Source organism: Galleria mellonella, unplaced genomic scaffold (genome assembly GCF_026898425.1).
Source record: "Galleria mellonella isolate WM207_F2 unplaced genomic scaffold, CSIRO_AGI_GalMel_v1 utg78, whole genome shotgun sequence".
Classification (NCBI taxonomy): domain Eukaryota; kingdom Metazoa; phylum Arthropoda; class Insecta; order Lepidoptera; family Pyralidae; genus Galleria; species Galleria mellonella.
In genome coordinates, this window is record NW_026442151.1 from 2,096,075 (window position 1) to 2,121,479 (window position 25,405).

The window sequence follows — 25,405 nt, forward strand, 5'->3', positions numbered from 1 at the left end:
TATTGAGAATGTGCACTAAATAGCAAATTGTCCCGTTGACATTATGAACTGTTTCCTAAAAAAAATTGAATTCATAAACTCCTCGTAAAAGTGACTGTTATAAATATAAATTATGTTGTCAATTTTTGAATTGATTATTACCTCTGTGCATTTTAACGACTTAACGGTATGAAATTTAGTATATACCTACATACTTTAAGGGGTGAAGATAGAAATAGGCTATTTTTAATCCCAGTCAGTGAATTTATCCCAATTATGTAAAGAAAGTCGCTGGCAAAAGCTATTAATATTTCTTTCTCTACTTTGGCTGAGAACATTGGTGAGAATAATACAACAAAAGAACATATGAACTAATGACATAACATTATTATAAATATAAAAGAAAATTAAAATTTCTCTTGTTATTCATGATTTTTGGTTAACCTGCTAAGACTCATTGATGACTGCAAAAATTAGCTAATTCAGATTTTTTAAATTATTATGAGCTATCGCTCTCTTTGACCTTTAAATTGAGTCAAATTCTTTTATAGATTACTTTTCACAAAATTGAAATACACGCTAATCAAAGACATTATCAACAATTTTTTTGGATTTATGATCGTACGCTATGATCTAGTCATCATCATCATAATATCAGCCTTTAACTGTCCACTGCAAAACATAAGCCTCCTCCTTGGGGGGTTTTGTCTGTAGTTGCCATGTTTAGCAGGCAAATTGGCAACCGCAGTTAGGCTTTGGAGTTGTTTTAAGAGGAACGGTGCTGCCCACCTCTCTCTCTCTCCCTTAGTCGCCTCTTATGACATCCACGGAAAAGGAAGGAGTGGCTTATTCTATGCCGGGACCGATACGATGGGCGATGATCTAATGACAGTTTACAATTGTCCACAATATTTGCTACATTATGTCAAAAATGTATGTATGTCAAAAAACCCTTGAATTCTTAGAGAATCTAAAAGTTTTGAAACTTGTGTTTAGAATTACTTTTCAATTAAAATTAGTGATCACTTATTTTCTTAAATTAAATATAAGTATTACCTGGTTAAGATTATATCTTGTATTCTGTGTCGTGTATAATATATGTAATATATCATGATGATTTTTAGGTTATAAGTTCAAATATTAACTGATTAAGTATAAATAAGGGAACAATAGTGATCGCATTATCTTTTTATACTTCTTTTGTTCTTCTTCTGTTATTACTGTTGTTCTTAAATAAAAATAAACAATTTCAATTTAAAAATGGGTAAAAATTAAATAGTGAGTCCACCTACGCTATCGGCATACACTGGTATCGGGATAATTAGGTGAGGATGAAGATGTTGGCCTATCGTGACAAATTCAACATAAACCACGATAATTTCCAGGAGAACCGCGTGGAGGTCGACCTAATAGCGTATATTGCTAACAAAGGGACAGTTCGACCCCATTACTATCAATCTCTTTCCCCCTAAGAGCATTTCGTAAAACTCTCCATAAAACTGTTTTATTCCAAGCGTGGATATAAAATGACTCATTTAAACTTACAGGTTTTATTTCACAAAATAGTACCATAAACAATTATAAATATTCTCCTACTTAGTTTATTAGTGGAGAGGATATAAAATAGCTATTGTGTTAAGTTTTTGTAAAACTTTTTAGTAAATTGAAAGTTGGATAACGAGAACATATTTCATATAGCTCTATTTTTATTTCTAAAATTTTATTTTATCTGGAACTACAAGTGATGTGATAATTTAAAGTAATTTAGAAAAATATACAAATTAAATTTAAATCTCAATGCAGTTGACGTGTAAAGCCGTAACTAGCGGTTACAAAATAAGAAAAATGAGTTCTATTCACTACGATGATATTCGTTCAAGCGCACATATAAAGCAGTTCTTTTTTAAATGGAATAAGTGATGGTCTCTTTGCTTTTATTTCTGTTGTGAGATCTTTCTAATAGCGCCGGCTTCAGTTCGATTCGTACCGCGGCGTCGCGCGAATGCGTTTCTCTAACGCAAACTTTACAAAGACCTCGTAATTCTTATATGAAATTGAATCGTTACAACGTATGCAGTGTTTTTAACTAGTGGCTTGTGTATTGTGATTTAACAATTTCACTTTGGATTTTAATTTAGTATTTCATCTAGACGTACATGTTTAAAAATATATAGAATTTTAATGTGTTCCGGCTTGTCAGCCTAATAAAAATCCTGTGTACTAAGTACCTATATATTTCTTTGCGAAATAACCATAGATAATTAAATATACTATGAAAGTAAAACAACTGAATGGCTTCTGAAGTTACACTTCAGCACGCATATATTCAAGAATTTATGCTTTAATTTATTATTACTTGTCTATTAGTTAGTGTATGTCTATACATTTTTAATCGAAACAGCGCGACTGTTAGACTAACAATTTATTGCTTAAATGGGTAAAAGCATTGATGTATGCGATGAGTGCAACGGCGTGTACCTATTTGCATAACAATTTCGCGTCTTGCCTCGGGGCAGGTTTGGATTGAAAATAATTTAAATAAAAGTTTATTGAAATATTGTCGTTGAAGGAAAATAACTAGATTGTCAAGAAAAATTGATTTTGTGTGATGTACAACACATCATGTCCCATGCATGTGCTAGAATCAAATAAAACAACATCTATGCTACTGAACTGGGTAAACGTTACTTATGCCTACTTTTTCAATTAAAGAGAATAGAAAGTGATTGATTACATTGCATTAAATTATGTACGTGATAAGTACGTGCTATACTTTTTTCTTAACAGGTATCTAACCTCTAATACTTGTAGAGTCTGCATTCCAATTACAGTAATAATAAAAACTACAGAGATATATCTATAAAGAATCTTTTATGGTTATCGTTTGTCTGTTATTGTAGTTATATGTGTATTCATGATATGATCAAATTTTTGTACATACTAACTATTAAAACAATCCGCACTTAGTATTTACCGTCATTGTGGCTATAAAAGTTTATTCACATTTCTAACTTCAATATATTTTGTCCATATTGTTCCTATTTTAGTTATTGTTTTATCAAATCCCCATTGACGCAATGTAGGTCGTTTGATATTCGCTACACGTGACAAACCATATAGGCTTGCATTTCCGTTGGCTTAAACCGTTTACGGGGTTGGGCACCAATGGTATCGACAAATTAGTACACTTAGATAATACGTAATGAATAAACGACACATACATTGACTATATGTTAATAAGAAGAGACCATGTTTGATGTTAATCTTGAAAAAAAAACAATAGTTATTAGGTACTTAGTTACTATTTTATTGTTTTAATTGAATGGGTACCTATTACTATTGTGTTTATGAAAACGTTTGACGTAAAACCTATTAGATAATCTATCTTCATTATCATCACCATATAAACTTTTCATTATAAACATGTCATTGCTGGATACGAGTCTCTTATAAAAGAAGGATATAGTTTACTATTATCTACACGCTATTTTTTTCTCTTGTATTGTATATGTGCTTCATTCTTGAATTTGCCACCTACGATAAAAATACTGAGGATTATATATATTCTACTATATTAGTCCTTCCATTAAAATAACAATTCAAAGGTGTTAATAGTATTATCATTGTCCATTTGGCCCAAATTGGATCGAACAGCGAAACGATAAGTAAAAAAATAAACATAAAATTGCCTGCAGTGTATTGTGTGCAGAAATTCTATGTAGACCATAACGAAATATGCATGTTGATGATGTAAACGTGAAAATAACTTTTTGTATCGCTCTCGTACAATAATATCGCGTGCGGTCTTGACCATGTTATGCTGAGAAAATTCTCAGAACTCTTACTGATGCAGTTTATCCATGCGTTCTGCATCGTACTCGTACAATAAAGAGATGATAGGCTTTATGAAAGAGGACGTTCTTAATATGATTGTATTTTTTAAAATGTTTTACCATATGTTCACTAAGTCTGAATTGATTTTGATAATTCTTGTTTTAACTGATAGAGTATATTCCTGTGTTCATCCAAAAAATAATACTTTTGTTACGATTGACGTCACTACTTTGATGAAAATTTTTATTCAGAGGTCATAAGTTTTTTATTGTAATGTACATATTATCTTTGCGCGTATATATGAGTACATATATTTACATAATACTCATTCTAGTAAATTAAAATAATGTATTTTAAAAAACAAAATTTACTTAACACAATTAATTGCATACAGTTTATCTATGTATTTCATTACATACGAGTATATTGGCAGTTAGTCTAGGAAACCAAACTTTAAGCAATTTAAAATTTGAAATCACAACCATATTGGTAGCATCTGGTGCAGGGCACGTGAACACAAAACTGTATTTGGTCAGTGGTGCGCGAAGGCCAAGGTCTCATCCGCGTCACTAAACCACCGACATGATCTAAATACTTTGCTTCATTCTTGATCAGTAAATATCTCATACCAGAATTGCCTTCAGCAATACAGTGAGTGTGAATTATATTAGTGGTAGAATTCGTTTCACGGCTTTGAAATATAAAGTTAGTGAAATCGATCTTACACTGTTTGCGTAACTGTCAGTGCTGTGCCAATGTACATAATTGTGAAGTTAACATGAAGTGAATATTTGCGAGTGATATCGAATGGCACCGGATGATGCAAGAGTCAAGGGTGGAGAAGCCAGTGCCACCGCCCAGGTTCAAGAAACTGGCACGTTTAGCCGCTGCCAAAGAGCGCAGATCTGTTACTTGGGTACTTACTTATGTATACTACTATATCTAACATGAACATTTTATTCAATTTCGGTTTAAATTACCTGTGCCTCCACTTAGAAGCATAAGAGATGGCAGGCGTTTGAAGATATTTTTACAATATATCACGTCAGGTTGATCACCAAGTAACGTCTCCTAAAAACAATCGTGGTTACAAATCTGAATTCATCCTCATTGTTTTATCCTTTACTAATACTCTACTATTGTATATTCGATATTAATTCATTACAAAAAAAATCAGAACAAGTGTAAGTTATGTAGGGCTTATAAGGCGGTTATCACATGTTGTTATGTTTCACACGATAAAGATATCCTAATTGTTATGATCCATCTGCTGTGTAAAATATATTGTTTAAATCATTCAAAAGTTAAAGCGAATCTAATTTCGATTAATTCGTCGTGCAACATATTGTTGCATTTTTATTATTAATTCGTATAGGTAATATCGTCAATTAAAAGTAGGACTATTACACTTTTTTGCAAGATGTCGCCCTCTACTTTTAAATTATATGCGGAGACGATAAATGAGCGCTTAAAACAACTTTGACGTGGTGAATGAATACCATTACGACGACATTCGCACAATACCAACGTATGAACAGACAAAACAACCGGAGAACACTAATACACGAACATGAAGCATTCACTAACTCAATTGAATAGAACGAGCGTCGCAAATACTGCGTGGGAACATTTTGTGTTCCTGATTATAAAACCCTCGTGGCATAAGAAAAGCATATCTACAAATTCGTAAAACGGTGAACAATGTGAATATTTTCGCTCGTTGTTTTATAGTTGGTACATAGGTCGCATAACTCATCATTAAATTTTGCAGTATTTTGTTCCGTTAATATGATGAATGAAATTGATATTGTCACATGAAATGTTCTCATTGACATTGTTTTTTACATTAATTTTGTTGTACCGGAATTTTGATGGTAATTCTGGATAATAATTTATTACGAATTTGTAAAGCCTTATCTATCTTGATGATCTATATCTACTGTCCGAAAAAATTACGGGAGTCTGGAGAGCGAGCATATTCTTTTTTTAAATTTACCGTAGTACACTTGCAATTCTTTCGATGTTGCGGGTGCTTATGGGCGGTGGTATTCACTTACCATCAGGTGAGCCGCATTGCTCGTTTGGCTTCTGTATTATAAAAAAAAGTCAATGAAAATAGAAGACTGTGCAAAGATAGCGCTTAATTCTCTCAGTCTATTTCTCTCTCTATTGGATTTATGCAATTGTTAAGAGACATTTTCATTACATTGATGTGTCTCACCAATGCCTCGATTTATTTTGCATTCTCTTAATTTGTTTTTATTTTTCTTTCCAGGGTCCAGAAACATGGGTGGGTGTAAGAGCACTTCGTGCCAGTTCCGGCGGTATCCTAGACCCCGATGATCGTGTGCGTGACGTTGCTGACGACCGGGAAACCCTGACAGCCGAGTGCACCAACCAAGCGCCGCAGCCAAGAGCAGCTCAAGCAGATGGCGCTAGTGGTTCATCGGCCGGAACCGCCTCACCTGACATGTTTCGGGTAACTAGACTACTTATTATTATAGTACTTATTGTTTCACATTCTCGCAACCGTTTCAATAATAACAATCTCTAGGTATAGTATGGGTTTGGAAAATAAGAAGATTCTTAATCGCTTTTATTTTTGATGTTTCCTATGTTTTGCGATATCTTCGTCAATTTTTATTTACTTGAATTTTTTTGCAATTCATAGGGTTTTTTTAATGGATGACAATGTAATGGTAACTCCGCCTGCGGTATCGGTATACACTGACGGGGCACCAGTGAGAGATGGTAGATGAGGATTAAAGTAGTTCAGCTGACTTATAGGGATGAATTCATAAAGAATTAATCAAGATGGTTTCCAGGGGGAACGGACGGGGGAAGGTCGACCTGATAGGTATATTGTTAGCAATGAGGCTGTTAGATCTCCAATACTAACAATCCCTTCTCCCCCTAAATCATAGGGTCTGCCGTCATGTTGGTTCCATATTATTTTTGTCGGGATTAATGCTGTTGATTCTTTTGCAAAGGAAAATTCCACTTGTTGCAGGGTAAAATATATTTGTAGATATACCATAGACTAACTATAGAAACGTACGAGATGCACGAGATGTAATATCCTTAATCTACACAACACATGGCCCCACTATAACCAACACTATAAAAATAAAGAGTATTTAGTGTTATATACAATATTCCTCTATCCAAAATATAGGTATCGTAATAGATTGAATTGGTTGCATAAATTTCGTACAAATGTTATTTTTTGTTAAAAGTAAATATGAACATACACTACATTTCATACGTTTTAAAATAAGAATAGTATGAATTATTGGTTTCAACAGCTCTTTCTTTTAATACTTCATACACCTTTTCCATTTTGTAGTATTTTGTTGTTGTTAAATAATACAATATAAATCAAAAGGTTAAATATATAATATATATAATCTCCCTACATATATAAACTGGACTTTTTGGCGGGAAAATCAAAAGCAAATATAAAAAATAAATAAATATTTTATTTTATGTTCTCAACTTCACAGTACGACATTATTCAATTTACAATATTTTTTTTTTAATTACCATACTTTTTCGTATGAATTTTTACTGACTTCACTTTACGAAAACTACTGTCAGAGTTTTGTGGCCAGTATTAAAGCTACCTTTTCCTACGTTGAACCCATACTTATAAGAAAGACTGCACCACACGGAAAAATGCAGGTCGTGGGGTTAATATTTTTTTTTTGATTAAAAAAATGATCATAGGTAAACAGACGTACTATAGTAGGCAACTTACGAGTATATAGCTGCGTTAGTATGGTCCTTTGCCTGTAAAATAAATAAAAAAAAAAGAAAAACGCGGCATTTCATCTTTGAAACAAGGAACGTATGTAAATAATTGAAACGTAAATCGTGTTGTAACTTGTTTACTCTTGTTTTATTGTAAAATATTCATGAAGTTTTCCAATTGCACAAAGTTGTGCCAGTTATGTCTAACAGCCGACGTAAAACAACGTTTAATCGGAAACATACAATGGGATTGTGTTTCTCCAATTGTTTTGGTGAAAGAGAATTTAGAGTAAGTTTAAATATTGGCTGGGATAATTATTAGATATTTTTAATATAACTTCGTACAAGTATAGTATAGTAGTAGTGTGTACTGTGTATTTTATTAACTAAATAAACTACATACCTATTTGTTAGAATTTCGTACATACAATTAATATATTTAGTAGATAGTATACTAGTATTTAGTTATCTAGTTACTTATTTCCTAATAACTTTATAAAAAATAGTTATTGATTTTACAATATAGGTATAACTTTAAGATCTAACTACTAGTTTGTTATATTTAATTTTACATTAAGTATATTTAAAGATATGTATTTACAACCTTTTTTTAATTAAAGTACACATATAAATATTTGAATTTGTCTTATACTCACGTATTGGCTTTTTCGTTTTTGGTAAGTTGACTGTAATTTTTTACTAATTACTAATAACAATTAAATAGTAGTACCTAATAAATAAATAAATATAATCAATAGGCGACTTTAAAAAGAGGACATTTTCAATTTCCCTATATTTTGTCTTTATTATTTCTGAGTCAATTTTGATAGTTCTTTTAAAGACAAAGTTATTGTTCTAAATTTAAATTTCTGTTACTTACATAAAAGTACCTGGGTTGGGTACTTTGTTAATTTTATAATTGACTGTTATAAAGTACATGAGTAGATTACCTATATTGGTAATCAAATAACTGATGATTTAAGTCGTGACGGTAGTTGGACTAGGTAGTATACCTACCGTCATATCCTAAATTAATAGTGACAAAGATTATTTAATGCTATTGACACATACTTAATAATATTTAGTCTGTGACTAAAGCAGTCGGTACCTACCTAGCTTTCGGTTAAGCCGGATTAGCAAAATATGTTTAGTTTTTTAAGTCTATGGTGTATATAAATGTGTAAATTGGTCTATATAAATGAAATTTGTAATCTCCAAATTGGAATTATTTTGTTATGAATATTAACTTATCAGGGAATGACTATATCACAGTATGAGCATCACAATGTATTTAGCGATATCTGATGCTATACATGTTTATACATAATAATTATCAATTTCTATCAAGTGGCCTGTTAGTTACTTTGCCATTCTTAATTATATAAAAAAAAAATGGCATGCGTTTAGCTAAACGAGCCAGTCACCGTTGTGATGGGTGTCGCGATTGCCCATTTTGGGAACTTTACTAAATAGGTAGGTAGATATAAACATAACAATATAAACATTTTTATTTTATTTTAGTGTAGGTGAATAATGTTACTTGCTGAATAATATTGTAGATATCCGATTTCAATATAGGCAGATGGCAGGGCGCAGACGTCTGTGATAGCAATTTGTAATGATTATGGCGCATGCCTAGCTTGTACGCGATATCTAGTCTATAATGAACAAGCTTAAAGTAGGCTAACAGGATTACAGATTATGCCAGTACTCTGTCGATCGTACACTGCCCTCGAAGTCCGCATTAAGTAGGTAGGTTCTTATTAAGCTCATAGGTCGGCACTGCCCTGTGAAATCTTATTGCGCATATACTCGTATGCTATCTCAAAACTATAGCCTTGCTTGCGTAAATTAGAATAAAATTTCTATATGTAAAAACACGGGGTGTTTTATATTGTACTGTATTGTATCGTATTATATACATTTGAAAATTATATACATATATGTATGTATGTGTATATATATGAAAGATGGCATACAGATAAAACATATTCAAATTATATTAAAAATTAGATAAGGACACAACTGTGAAAACCGTATCCAATTTGGTGCGGTAATTTTTGTCTGATGCCGAAACAAACATATATACTGACAACAAGATTTATATAAATTATTATTTTGACTTTTGTTGCTCTAATTAAGACACTTGATATATTTTTTTTTCTGAAATATCTCCCATGTACATTGTTACAATTTTGTTATATTGTAAGATAAAAAAGTTTGTCATGAAACGGTGACAAAAGAGCATATGGCTAGTCCGATGGTAAGTGATAACCGCATATCGGAGTTATAAAAAGTATAAATTGTCTTCTTGAAGAACCCCATATAGGATTAGTTTTGTAATAACGTTGCACGTAGTTTATTCCATACTTTTGTGGGACATGATAGAAAATGTCGCCTGTTGGTAAAAATGTAATTTCAATTTAATGATAAAAACTTTTTATTCGTTTACAGGGTGGCGGTGGCGTGGGAGGCAGTATGCGAGTCCCGAACACCGACTCGTGCGTCGAGGTCGGAGCGGCGGACCTCGAGGACGGTGCCAACGGCTTACAAGTTCGACGAGGGAGCGAACCGACACTGCACCAAGACACTCTTCCATCACAGAGACCAGTTAGTCATTTCAGACTTCTAGGAGCACTAAAAAAGGATTTTCCGAGATGTACATGAAAACATAGAACACGTATAATACTATAGAATGATAAATATACTTCCTGTAAAAGTTCCTTTAGAGAAAACAAAAGTAGTTATTTATTTGCATTGTTTAATTTATTATTTAGGTATTTCTCTGTTTGCGTTTCACTAAAGCCTCTGATGTTGGCTCAGATTTCATTATTTACTTGTCCAATAACTACGAATAAAAAATATAAATGCATAATATAAAAAAGTACACACCTAGTTATATTTATTTATTATTGTGATGAAAACACTCAGGTGCTGCTTGCGGCCAGTAGAGTAAATAAAAGAATGATTAATATAGGCAAGGCCGAGCTAGTCAGTTTCTTTGGTAGAAAAAGGATTAACCACGTCATGCATGGTCTTGAGTGATATATGTATGCACTTCTATACATACTTATATGTAAACACTTTTAAGTAACGGTCGTTTTACTGCCCATTCATACATACTGAGACTGTTTAATTAATCTATAGTATTTTTTAACGATTTTACCATTACAATTTAAATTCAAATCTCTTTACTCAAATAGATATTATTAAAGTTTAACACAGGAGGTATTATTATTCATTATAACCTACAGTTTATGAAGCTGTATTACAAAAGTAGGACGTTTCGAGAAGGGTTTTAAAGTAATTTATAATATTTACTGTAGAATATAAGCTTTTTGTACTTTATCAGAAGCCATTCATTATCATCATATCGGCCGTGAACTGTCCACTGCTGAACATAGGCATTGGGGAATTTTGCTAATAGTTGCCACGCTTGACAGGCAACCGCAGTTAGGCTTTGGAGATTTTTTAAGAGGGACGCTGCTGCCTATCCCTCGACAATTTTCTTTTGTCGCCTCTTATGATACCAACGGGAAAGGAATGAATCAGAGACCATTTAAGTATTACAAAATATTGGAAAAGTGCTACCATTTCAATAATGAGGTTTTCGATTTTTTTTTATTGCTAATACATAACCTTGAATTTTATTTCCAGGTTTCAGATCAAACGAAGCGTTGGTCGGCGGCGGTGGTGTGCAGAGATGACAGTAGTCGAATAACGCAGAAAGTCCATCCCTTAACAGATGGTCGGCCCCCAGACTCCATGCCCGAAAGACACGGTCATCCAGGACAACACTTCCAGAGGCAGTCTAACCGCTTATCAATGCAGTTTTCTGGCCCCGGGTAAGAAATATAGTTTCACACAGCTTAAGCTATTTTTAGGAAATAAATTAATATGTAATATCACTTTGATACATTTTTCTTTATTAGTGAATGAGGAATTTGGTTTTTTTTTTATTTACTTGCTTCGAAATATGTATTAGTGTACGTAATTTAAGTATGTTATAAAAGTCACAACAGTGCCCAATGCATTCGAGTAGTTTATCAATAAATTTAGACATACCTATATTATTAAAACTTGAAATTAAACCAACATTTATATTTTAATTTTCTTTTTCTTGATTATCAATATGAACACAATATTTTACAATATGACAAAGATGCATATTACTCTTAGGGTACTTTATTAAGCCTACATAAAATATTTTGACTGTTTATAGGAGTGGTGTATGGTTAGATGCAGCTGAACGGATACAAAGTTACGGCAGCAAAAGTCTACCTCGGGATGCGCGTAAAGATCCCTTAGGACAGGATACTCCGATGAATGCTCACCAAAATCACAGGTGTGATCATATTGCTAGCTATCTTCATATTGTCTGACATTTATGATCTATATGTAAAATAGACACAAACGTTCCGATTCTATTCCATACATCTTTTTCCCTTTATATTAAACCTTTAAATATCATTATCAATACAACGTGACATCATCATCCAGTATCGACTATAATTCTTTCTCATATTTCACCATAAACGATCCTGTGTCGCTCTGCCGATGTCAGATATTTGAGTATACCTATATCTAATTCGAAATATTTGATACATTCTTTTACTTAATAACTTTTTTAAACATTTTTAATAACTTTTTAAAATATATAGGACCCTTGTACTAAGGTAACATATATAATGCTAATGTTAAAATAATAGACTTACAATTTTTTTAAGTATGATAAAAAATTATATTTAAACTAATTACAGGGTAGAAGATATGCTTCGGTGGGTGTCAGGAGTGAACAACATTGCTAGTGTGCATCCAGTGCAAGAACGTCCGCTTGATCTCTTACCTGAAGGTGCGTTCAATACAATTTTATTATTATAGAATATCCGATAATACTACGATACAGAAGGTATATTCCGCGACCCTAAAATTAATTTTATTTAAAAAATGGAGCCTGATACTTTTGGAAGAAATGTTGTCAATAGATGAACGAATGCCGTTGTTTATAAAATGTGGAGCGTTAAAGTCGGACACAGCGTGAACAAAAATATTTTTACGCTTTTGTCCGTACAGCTATGAAACAAGATACATGTCATTTTAAAAGGGCGATAATAGGATGGTTACTCTGTGCTCGTGGTTTATGCTAATTGGGAATTCAGTGATGACAGGTGAGGCTAAAGCCAGGTCAATTGACCTATCATGAACTCCCAGTGAATAAGTTAAGGTCAGAAAAGACCCCGTGGAAGTTGATCTGATAAATATATTAAACGTAATGGGGCTACTAATATCCATTACTTAAAATCCCCTCCCTCCCAATTTCATGTCTTTAACTTTGTAATATAAAATCTTCAAACAGTTTTACTTGTTTTAAAAAATAGTGGGCAGCAGCGAGCGCGCGGTGTCCGGACCAGAAGTACCGGGCGGGCCGCCGTCAGCCGGCACCGAGAGGATCGCCGTCTCGCTCGTCAAGGGCGAGAAGGGGCTCGGCTTCACCATCACCACCAGGGACAACCCCACCGGTGGACATTGTCCCATCTATATAAAGACTATATTGCCCAAGGTAACAAGTGACGACGTTTCTATGAATAATCCAGTAAAAAGGCACACACAGTACACAAACTTTTCAATATATACATATATTGAGAAGTTTGTGTAGTCTTTGCAGCTTTTTAATATTGGCATTTATTTTATATTTGAATTGCGTAAACGAGGTCTCAGTTTTTATTCCAGGTCGGGTTAATTTGGAATATACATTTTTTTTATTTGTCCGGGTAAGGGTGTTCTGGGTTATTCTCAGACATTCATTGCCGCGTTCTTAATATCATAAGGTATCCTAACTTGAAGACTAGAAGATATATATACTATATCTCATGGCTTCGCTTGGCGTCATATCCTGCCATAAATAGCCTATAATCTTCTTTAAGAGATGAACTATTAAATGCCAAAAATAAAAAAATCTAACAAGTAGTTCCAGAAATTATAGCATATTTATATAAAAACTAAATTTGTATATTTATATACAAACAAATTCTCCCGCTGTATATTATTCGTATAGATTGTTTTTTTTGATGGGTGAAAATGGTATGGTAACCCTGCTTGCGCTAACGGGATACGCTGGCGGAGCACCAGTGAAGGGTGATGGATGAGAATCAAAACAGGTCAGTTAGCTCATCATGATGAATTCATCAGGAATTAACCATGATAGTTTCCAGGGAGAACCGCGAGGAGGTCGACCTGGTTGGGTATATTGCTAGCAATGGGATTCTCAGTCTCCATTACTAACAATCTCTTTCTCCTCGTATAGCTTGTTATCGTTGGAGGATTGTGTGGTTGACTTCTATGGTTGCGTGTACGCAGGGCGCGGCGGTGTCGGACGGGCGGCTGCGCGCGGGCGACCGGCTGGTGGCGGTGGGCGGCGCGGCGGTGGCCGGCAAGACGCAGCAGCAGCTGGTGGCGCTGCTGCGCGGCACGCCCGCCGACTCCACCGTCGACATCGTCGTCGAGCGTACTCTGCCGCCTACTGCCAGGCCGCACGCGCAGGTACGCCAGCTTGTTTTTGTTCTGATCCCATTGGTCTGTTGTAAGATTACAAAGAGGTGCATAGTTCCTTACAATAGGCGCATGTGTATTCCCAAATATGCCTTAGCTAAAGCCATAGTTAAAGGCTCCACTCGCATCCTGGGAACATCATAATTATATCAGCGTTTAACTTGCTTGTCTACTGCTAAATATAAACCTCATCCATAAATTACTATAAAAAACAGTCCTGAGTCACGTGCATCCAGTGACTATGCATTACATTTGAGGTTGTTAATCCATCTAATGGGGGGTCATTTTACATTGCGTTTGTTTGTACGGGGTCGCTACACAAGAACCATTTTTTACCCATTGCTTATCGGAATTTCGAGCTTGTGACCAGCCCATAACCGTTTCTAGCTTAATTATTCTTCGGGCTATATTATATTATTTGTGGGCAGCACATGTTAATATTATTTGGTGCCTACCGTATTCCTTTTTAAATACGTCTGATCCTTTAGATGTACTGTTATTGATGTTGGAGATTTGGAGTTGCAATTCTTCTTTATATATGAGAATACTACTTCTAAAGATGAATTATAACCTTTTAAAAAATACCATAAATATTTACACATACAGAGATAATTAAGGATGAGCAATTGTACTAACCTAAACAACAACCAACTAATCGTAAGCAGTTGTGTTTGCATAGCTGTGTGTCAGTTTGAAGGTATGGATATCGCAGTGAATTTACAGGGTATAGATACAGGGTTAATATCTGAGTCCTCAGGAATGGCAACGCATGGGGGTATCTTGAGATAGTATATTCTGTTATGTCCATGGTACTGCTCATGTCTATAGGCGACGATTACCACTTATCATCATCAGGTGGGCCTTCAACTTGTTTGCCATTCTAAGTTGCATAAAAAAACCTTATAGGTTATAAAAATAATACAAGTGTTTTCATTTGAAAAGATATTATGGTTAATGGCGTACCTATGGTTGCTTTTTCCCCTATACTTATATTTAGACAAAGTAACATTATAAAAGCAATGCAGCGCTATTAGATAAATACAAAATATGTAAGATATGGAATTGACATGAGATTTTGACTAGTCTCTAGGTAATAATAATCATGACGTTATTTTCCAGAGGATGGAACCTCAGCAAAGTCCCGCGAAGTATACAGAAAAAGCTATCGGTTCTCCAAACAGTATATCAAAAGAGGTCGGCATGGAGAATGGGCGGGTGTCGAGTATTGTGAACGCAATCAACCAGAACAATAGCTCGATGCGAGGCAGAATACCAAAAAGCTCCTCCAAAGATGACCTTCTGAGACAACAGAATGGGGACGTAACGTCACATTCACAGGACGCATTGAATACTTCCACTAATTCTGTAAGTGACTTTTTTAATATCTATTTTTGTAACGACAACATAATATATTTCTTTATTATTCTTGCATTAGGTTCATCACACAAGCTATGATTTTTCTAAACCTTTTTTTGCGTTTGAATTTGGGATATTCGAGCGTGGAACTGAATCTTTCCAGTAGAACAGTAGAGAAATTGTTTACTGCACTCAAATTGGCGATTCGACATCCAATGTCCATCCAAAAACTGTTTATAATATTTTCTGAATCTAGTAATTTTTAAAAACGTTTTTAATCAAATAGTAAAAAATAATATTTTAATATATTTGTTTTCAGATACTAGGACTACGAAATAGACTGATCCTCAGGCTAGATATTCCAGTTCACGATTCCGAAAAAGCTGGATTAGGTATTAGCGTGAAAGGCAAGGTGACTGTTGGTAACGATCCTCAAGATCTGGGTATTTTTATCAAGTCGGTGCTACATGGAGGTGCTGCATCCAGAGATGGAAGGTAAGGGTATAACTTTAAGAATATTACTACTTGTTAAAGCAATATCGTGATTAATTTACATCAAAATTATATTAAATACAAAATTTTGTTTATGCTTGCAAGTAGTAGGTAGACAGAGGATAATAATTAAAAAAAAAATTATATACGAGAAATGTAAGGAAACAGAGGGAGACTTTGTACAAAAGTCGATTGCTTGGGTACCTCTGTCCCATTCGTGTTTTTACCGTGAAGTAGTTGTTTGCATGGCTGTGTTTCGGTTTGAAGGGTGGGATATGGCGTGAATTTACAGGGTACAGAGGAATAACATCTGAGTCCTCAGAAATGGCAACGCATGGGGGCTATCATGGGCGAAACAGTATACTCTGTTATGTCTATGATACCGCTCATGTCTATAGGCGACGGTTACCACTTTCTATCAAGTGGACCGTCAGCTTGTTTGCCATTCTAAGTTGTATAAAAAAAAACAGAACTCTTCAAAATCTAATTAGTTATTGTATTACTCGATAAAAATGTCATTAACAATTGTGAAGTTGCTTTACCTCGAAATAGCTGTTATTCATCAATAAGTCAATTTAGGTATATGTATATTAGAAGACGTTTAAAAATGAATCAGATTAATAATGATTATGAAGACTCCTATTAGATATAATATTTCATGTTATAGAAATTTTTATATAGGTATTTCTTTAAAAATAGATACCTTTGATGGCATCTATAATGAAATTGTAACTTAGAACAATCAGGCTGAGTCAATTTAGAAAAAATACTTTTCTAAATTGGCCTGACTCGGAATCGTCGAATTTGATAGCTTTATTGTAATTAATTATATTATTATTTGACGATCATAATTATTCCTTCCGTTGTGCAGTGATTCAATACATTTCAAGTCGTTCATGTAATTACATGACAATTAGTGATGTAGAAGTTAGACGACTGTTAAGAAAGATTGACTTTTTAATGAGTGATAATGGAATGGTAACCTTGTCTTTATCGTACGTTATCGGTATACGCTGGTGGGGTACCAGTGAGGGAAAATAGATGAAAATGAATAGGTAGGTTAATTGTCCCATCGTGATGAATACACCTGGAATTTAGCATGATGGTTTCCAGGGGGACCACGTGGAGGTCGTTTCTAGCAATGGGACTGGGTAGCCCACATTACTAATAATCACTTCCCCCTTGGTCTGATACCGTTAGCAATGTTGTTAATAGTCCCCAATTACTGGTAGATCCTCCCTCCCGACTGTGTTAATATTATGTGTTCTATTACGGCAGGCTCCACACGAACGACCAACTGCTGAGCGTCAACGGCGTGTCGCTGGTGGGGCAGTCGAACGCTGAAGCCATGGAGACGCTGCGCCGTGCCTTGCTGCACGCGCGGCCGCATGTTCACGGCAACATCTCACTCACCGTCGCCAGGCGGACTGGTACGTTGCATTCACTCACTAGCTTTACTACTATGTATATATACCTTAATTGATTTTTTATTAAAGTAATAATGAAAAATATTATAATTCTGTATCGATCCAGGACGTCAATTTTGCGTACCAAATTTCAATTAAATCCTTTCAACTGTTGAGTAAGACAACTTGGTATGAAATTCCTTCTAAAAAAATTTTTAAATTCTGCTTTGGTTTTTATATTTCTAAGTACGATTTTTATTAACAAAACCATCGATACTATCTTTAGCCTACGTATTTGCTTGAGCATATTAAACGACCTATTTAAATTGCACCAAAAATGTCAGTAAACCATATTTGTATATTTGTCCATCAGACAGTATGGACAGCTTGGCTAGATGGAAAGACGACACACCGCCCAACGGGAATGAATCAAACAACTCTATCGACAACAGCTCGCAAAACTTCAACACAGTCATATACAACTCTAATAGCGAGAAAGATAACAGAACCATAGACTACAACCAGAAGTATGACCAGAAAGAAGGGCACGACATCCACGATGGCAGAAGCGGCAAGCATGCTACTATTGTGACCATAAACAACAACACGAGTTGGGTATCGAACCAGTCGGATGACAGCAAGGGTTATTTAGAAAGGGACAGAGATAACGTTCCGCATGATACTAAAAGAGATAGCTTCGAGTGGAGCAGATTAGACGGGTGGAATCCTGTGATCGACAGGTTGACGGGACTTCGGAATGAGAGTTACTATATGGCGACGGGCCACGTAGCGAGATCGCCACCTGCGCATCACAATGTCATACTCGAGGAAGACTACGCTACTACCAGGTAACAAGCTGTTAGGCTAATAAGTTTTATTAAAGTTGTTTACCGTAAACAGCACCACTATTCACAAATTTTAGGGTATATTGATATACCCTAAAATTTGTGAATAGGGTAGATTGATCTATAGAATTATATACAAGAATCGACACCAATTAGTAGATTAATGTAATTTATGTAGTCTAATGTCTTATTTATTTATTTAATATATGTATGCTAAAAACATTTAAAAAGTTGCTAAGAGACCGCGGAAACCATTACATGGTTTTTTATGACGTGTGGCAGGACTTTAATTATGTTAAGATGTTAAACCGTGACATACGTGCACACAGGGCAGGCACCGGCGGCGAGTCTGGTAGCGAGAGCGGCACAGGCGGCGCGTTCAGCCGGGACGCGGTCGGGCGACGGTCCATGTCAGAGAAGCGACACGCCGCGCTCGACGCCAAGCAGACCGGCACATACAAGAAGATCAGAGAGATCAAGGCCATCAACTGTGAGTTTCTGCACCACTGTATGAAAATACTAATATTATTAGAACTATTGAGGACAGAAGGGGAAAAATGTTAGGACACTTGATACGACACGACGAACTTATGAACATTATAATAGAAGGAAGGAGGGGGAGAGGGAGACCGAGACATAGTTACATCAGGCAGATCAAGAAAGGAGTTGGTGTCGTGTCGTATCAAAAGGTGAACAGACTCCCTGAAAATCGTAGTGAGTGGCAAGAGCTCCACCGACAAGAACGCAGCTCTTAAATAGGATAGATAGATATGAAAATACAGTTGTTGTTGTTGTATCAGCTATTAACTGTTCACCGCTGAACATAGCCTCCTCCATAAGTGGGTTTTGTCAGTAGTTGCCACGCTTGGCAGGCGGATTGGCAACCGCAGTTTGGTTTTTGGTGCTGCTGCTAATCCCTCCACCATAAGCTAAAGTACAGTAGGACATAGAATTACCTGTACTAATATAATAAAACGAGTTTTTTTTTTAAAAGCGCTACTCTTTGAAACTACCAGTCAGATTTAAATGAAAAACATGTAAATTCTTATAATAAATATTTAGAATATGTTAATAAAGTATATAACGTTTAAGTAAAATGTATAATTTTTTTATATAACTAAATTACACAAAAAATACTAAACTCTGTCTCTTATTTCAGCAATGCAAGTTGGTCCATCTTTGGGTATGCGAAAATCATCAAGTTTAGAATCGTTACAAACGGCCATACAGGAAAACCAAAGAAATCCGCGGAACGAACCAATATATGCGCGAGCGCACCCACGTGAGTTATTTAAAATTAATGATATAAAATTATTTTATTTACTTTATTTTAAATTCCAAATTATTTATATGAAAAAATACTTAATTTCGCAGCGTTAAAGCATTGGCTAACAGACGATAACACTGGTCCTGAAGGAATTATCAGAGGATCGCCGCAACAGTCATCACTGTCAACTAAAAAGCCATCTCTATTTAAGGCTCTATCAACTATGTTCAGGTACTAAATTCAGTTTATGTATTTTATGCACAAGTCATCCTAAATAAAAAAAATGGAACAATCAAAATGAGATATAAATATATGTTTAAGTAATTTCCATACTATCATCGAAAAACCTTACTAATTTTTAACAAAAAATAATAATAATGGATATTTAGCATCAAGAAATTAATAATAATAATAAGCCTTTATTGCTGAAAGTATTACATTTTACAAACATTTAAAACTACAATTCTAATCAACTTTTCCAGCTTATCCTTTGACATAGGCCTTCTTAAGATCCTTCCACTTTTCTCTATCTTTCGTTAATCTATACCACAACTTTCCCGCTGTTTTTTTTATGTCATCCTCCATAAAAAGAACAGCGACCATTATATCGAAGTAATTTCAGAATCATCATCAAGAAATTACGATATAATTGTTATTTCTCAATTAAATAGATAGATACTCTTTATTGTATCTTTTAAAAGGTTACAGTAATAATAAGCATCATTTACGATCAGACGAGCTGTATACATGTTTGCCAAGTTCGTGACGTAAAAAAAGCAAACATGAGACGCTTTGATGCTAGTTTTACTTTAAAATTCTTTAGTAAATTGTACAAATAACTAGAAAGAACAACATCAGAACATTCAATGTGGATAAATTCTTTAAGTGACATGTTTCGATATTAGGATCGGCAAGCCTCACAATAAGCCAGAGCCGGAGATGTACGGGCGGACGGCGCCGGGTCGTGCGTCCGAGAAGTCGTTGTCGCGCGATGCGCTCGATAGAGAACGACACCGGGCCGAACGTATAGATAGGATGGACGAGGACAGGTATAAAAAAAAGTTTTATTCTATACCAGCAGTACATTTTCATCACCAACTTTGTTCTATACTCAATTTATATATGATATTACTTTTTAAAAATACTATCTTGGTGATAACCTAGGCTATATAAATCTTGTGCAATATTTAAACAAATTAATTAAAATATTTAAAAGTTTCTGTAATTTTTTTGTTTGACATTACTTGCGTTAAATGTGTATTTCATCAGCCGATTAGTGTAAAGGGTAAAGCACAGGGTAAAAAAATCTCTTTTATCAATAGCCCAGCGGACATGTCTAGACAACAATTTGGGACATGTCAAAGGCGTTGGACTATATTTGTTACTTACTGATAGTAATGTGTGTTCACACCGACAGGATTGGCGCGGCAGGCATTGAGGTGACGCACTCGCGACAGAGCAGCGGCAGCGGCGACCGCAGCCACAAGTCGTCCCGCACCGCGCCGCCATACCGCTCACCACCCGCACGCACTGCGCCCTCCGAGCACAAGGTCATATACAAGTTTTATAATTTAAATTAAGATAATTGATAATTCTTTATTTAATAACAATTCACACCTAGTTACATCTACTAGCCACCGAACTAGGCTGAGCCTGTATCTCAGTGCTTAGTTAAAAAATTAAGAGCGTTCATAATCGAAGTGTGGCAACGTCGCATTTATCTGTCAGTATTCAAAAACAATTTAGTAATTTTTTAATATTTCTGACTGATTATTTAAAACTTTAACTAAAAATTACAATCAGTGCCACTCGGGATGATGTAATGATTCTAACAATACCTCATACATCTAAACATGATCAGGCATTTAGAATTTATGGTCGAATAAAGAAACTCAGGTACATGCATGAACCCTGAAAACATACATATATATTGTATATATAACACAGTCATGTAAAATTATCATGATTAGTTGCTTGATTACAACATAAAAATCACCCACAGATCTCAAGGCATTGTGAAGATTCTATTTTTAGTGTTACGATGTTCGTAACACTGGTTATGGCCCATTAACTGGCGATCCCAATTTTATTCTTGACCAATTGACTGGTTGGTGCCGTTGTTAATTTCTATATAGCCTAAGATCCCGTCGCTGAATTGTGCATATTTAAAACTGTTTAATGAAACTCATTTAAATGAAAGACGAAAAGATGAGCGAAAATATGATAAAAAGCACCCGCGTTGCCTGCTTTCAGTTCCCGGTTAGCATGCAAATCGGGTGCATTTTATTATATTCTTCAAGTTTTATTAAAAGCAAATTATACATGTAGAATTAAGTGGCGTAATCTAAGGCTAATATGTTTTATACAGTTTACAAAGGATTCTATATACTCATGTTCATTATTTTGCAGGCGATGGACAGCGCTTGGGGCCCCACTGGTCATTACGTCAATTATGATGAAATACAACAAAATCTTAAGTAAGTTTTTTGTAAAAAAATTTAAGTTTTATTTTATTATTAAAATTACTAACGTGTTTAATTATATTTTAATAATAATACATAATTTATAATAATTTTATAATTTAATTATAGTGAAGTATGATTATTACCTGAAAATAATTAAAATAAAAGAAATATGCTATGAAAATAACTATTACATAATATTTTTATTTCATTAAATGTGTAAGTTCCTACTGGTTCTTCGACTATATTTAAATTTAATAACATGACGTAGGTACTTACCTATTCCGTTTTCGGTATTATCGCAAATTCTCCTCCTATGTATTTATTTTAATTGCATATCAGGTATTAATATAAAAAGAGTCCTATGTATTAAGTAAAGATATAAAGCATCAGTGTGCCTTTTAATAAAAAAAAAATCAATCCAGCTGTTAAAAAAGTTAAGTAACAAACAACTTTAAATTTTTTTACAAATATAATATTATTTGATATATATTTATGAATCTTGTTATTATTTCGTAGTCATGTAGTACCTTTATATTAATAGTTTTATGTAAATAATTTATTGTTGGTTATATTAGCGCGCGACGTGAGAAGTTGAGCGAAGTGCAGATCGGCCAGATGAGGCGGCAGGTGCGCGCGCAGAGGGAGAAAGCGGTCGAGGAGAGGTGAATATATGATCAAGTTATTATTACTAATTTTAATACACGCATCTGTCTGTGTGAATGCGGGGCTAATTATGCAGAAAACTTATTGCTTATACAATCGATGGGGGGGGGGGGGGGGGGGGGGGGGGAAGCGGCGTTCGTTCAACAATGGACAGTTAACGACTGATATGAGGATGATAATGCTGAAAACAGCCACATCACCTAAAATAATAGAAAAGATAACTACATTCACTGTCACTATCTTCAATTACCTGTCCTAATTATTATCTACTATCTATCCGAAACAGTCTATCCGTGTGTGATTGAGTGACAAACATTCGAACATCTTTATGAATTTTAACATTTATTACAATACAAATATTAGTGGGTTTAGTAATCATTGAATCTGAAATTGTAATAAATAATTTAAAAATTCTTTGCACAAAAAAGAAATATTTTTTTTTGTAAAATTAGTAAGGGTACAAACTCGAGAGACCACTTCGATTAAAACCATTAAAATTTTGAATGGAATACTTCTAAAAAAAATATGTATGTGAATAATAATTGCTACCTTTGTAACGTTTATACGTAGTTAAACGCGGGGTCAAAGCGTTTACAAGCGTTTACAATGTTGCTGCGAGTTTAAAACGATGTTTCCTTCTTAGGCTGGCTGTTAATTTATTGACATAGAATCCCCAGAATGTTTCACCTTTCTTGTTATAACACAAGGCATTCGCAGATTGTCAAAGGCTAGCCACGCACAGCTTTGCGATAAATCGAATGAAAATTCATTATTTTTAAAGCGGCTTTCAATAGGAAAAACCTATTGAAATATATTATTATACTATTCGCCGTTATTTATTTTATTAATCCTGCATGTCACCATCTGTTGTGATAATTCTTTTTACTAACCGATGGGGTTTATCTTGTGTTAATCCCAAATTAAATTTGTCATGTTAAAAAATATATTAGTTGATACACGATTTCGTGTTCTAAATTTAAATTTGTTGATTTTAATGTGTCTATGAATTATCTCATCACCCTTCGTCTAACCTTTTTTTTGCGGAGAAAATGTTCATTTTTATACCCGCTCGTACACACTACTATATTTTATAAAATTGTTATAGTTAAATATAAATTTATGAAACAAATAAAAACTTTATTTATATATTCCTTTGAGGGGAACACAAACGGCATTTCTCAACGTTATTCATTACGCAGTAGAAATAATTTTGTTTTTAAACAAAAAAAGCTATTATAAATGTAAAAGTTTGTAAATATATTTAGATGTTTCTTACTCAATCACATTTAAAAGATTAAAAGAATTTAATAGCAATTTAGCCCACATAATTCTATCTGTGGTTTACCATATCTTAATAATAATATAAATAATAATATAAAAATTTATTTATTTAGCCCAGAACATCATATTCATACAATTCCATGCAATTTTTAATAAACTAAAATATAAAATCTACTCAGTATGTGTTGGATCTCCACTATCTAAACTAGAATTTAATTTTGTATGTTAGACACTGGCGAAAATCTTAGATTAACACATAGTATTATTTTTATTCTAACTTCTGTAGGAAACTTGGATACTATTTAAAAATATCTTCAAAAAATAATGGGCCATTCAAATTTGTTGTGAAACTTACATAAAATAGATACTTTTGTACATGGCAAATTAACTTAGCCTATAAAATTAGATATTCAAAGTTAAATTAATCAGTAAATAAGGGAAATCCTACGCGCAGTCCCTAATTGATGCCGCAAAGTGGTAACGCTCAATTAAACGTAATCCGTAATTAAAGATAATAAGGTTTTGTTTTTCCTGCTTCTCCACGACCGTCACATAATGTCGGTAAGATGCATGTGCTTTGTAATTTCCCTCAGTTATTTCCATGACTGTATTGTTTATTTAGAGTTGTTATTGTAATGTTTTGAGTAGTGCTAATGTTTTATCTAACAGATATTCATACAATAATGGTCATGTAATGTTTTATACTCCGTGTAATGGGTAAATATATGGTTCTTTTTTGTAAATACCTTGTAGAAAATACCCAGACTAATACAAACAGATATAGTCACGAATACAAATGTTTGTATTGTGTGCACATTGACTTCTGAACCACAGACGAGGTAGTGTGTTAAACCACTAAATAAAACAATAATGTTAAACCGCTACACCAACAAGGTCGTCATCGTTCACCATTAAATCTTTTATTACACATTTCCTAGTGATTATCAAACATATTTACATTGGCACATTGCACGCAAATAGATATTCCAAAATCATAAATCATCAAGTCATCTCTATTAGTGCCGTCACTCTTGTTTGTCCGTAATAGCTAAATCAGCCGCCGTGTCCATTCACAGTGTCATGGTATTAACGTTGTTTACTCTTATAAGAACACGAAAGCTTGTACTAGAGTAAAGAAATAATATTAGCTAGATGTATAACTGTACAATAGAATGATGATTATGTCTCCGTAGGTTTTATCAATATTTGAAACAGAGATTAAACAAGTACAACTCACCTGAAGTTTATTAAATTAATTGCCATACGTTTGAAAAAAAATGATGCACTCCATGGTTACTATTGTTTTTACCATCAAGTTAAACAGTTGTGCTTGCATAGTTCGTATTTGAAGAGTGAACTATGGTAATAAAATAATAATAACCTCCATGAACAACGCAGTGTATTCTATGAGGCCTATGCCACTATTCTTGTCTATAGACATTTACAACTATTATTAGGTGGACGAGCAGTTTGTTTGTTGTTCCGTCTTAAAAAAAATAAACTCAACTTGTCTGTTGT

General features: G+C 34.1%; 1 protein-coding gene across 4 annotated transcripts in view; it reads left to right on the plus strand.

Moving 5' to 3' along the window:
* The window catches only part of LOC113517374 (partitioning defective 3 homolog), a 65,642-nt gene that overhangs the window by 36,622 nt on the left and 3,615 nt on the right, over window positions 1-25,405 (plus strand). For 2 of the 4 annotated variants that reach the window (XM_052901387.1, XM_052901386.1), the window contains exons 2-19: window positions 6,089-6,292; window positions 10,018-10,173; window positions 11,221-11,408; window positions 11,786-11,908; window positions 12,324-12,415; window positions 12,942-13,123; window positions 13,921-14,103; window positions 15,232-15,477; window positions 15,788-15,963; window positions 17,239-17,390; window positions 17,740-18,214; window positions 18,541-18,701; window positions 19,371-19,493; window positions 19,586-19,709; window positions 20,384-20,527; window positions 20,896-21,028; window positions 21,888-21,955; window positions 22,519-22,605. In XM_052901387.1, the coding sequence (XP_052757347.1) occupies window positions 6,089-6,292; window positions 10,018-10,173; window positions 11,221-11,408; window positions 11,786-11,908; window positions 12,324-12,415; window positions 12,942-13,123; window positions 13,921-14,103; window positions 15,232-15,477; window positions 15,788-15,963; window positions 17,239-17,390; window positions 17,740-18,214; window positions 18,541-18,701; window positions 19,371-19,493; window positions 19,586-19,709; window positions 20,384-20,527; window positions 20,896-21,028; window positions 21,888-21,955; window positions 22,519-22,605 (3,017 nt within the window). Of the gene's footprint in view, window positions 1-4,469; window positions 4,730-6,088; window positions 6,293-10,017; window positions 10,174-11,220; window positions 11,409-11,785; window positions 11,909-12,323; window positions 12,416-12,941; window positions 13,124-13,920; window positions 14,104-15,231; window positions 15,478-15,787; window positions 15,964-17,238; window positions 17,391-17,739; window positions 18,215-18,540; window positions 18,702-19,370; window positions 19,494-19,585; window positions 19,710-20,383; window positions 20,528-20,895; window positions 21,029-21,887; window positions 21,956-22,518; window positions 22,606-24,480; window positions 25,377-25,405 lie in introns of those variants that run through there. The other 2 variants (XM_052901389.1, XM_052901388.1) reach the window with 2 other exon arrangements.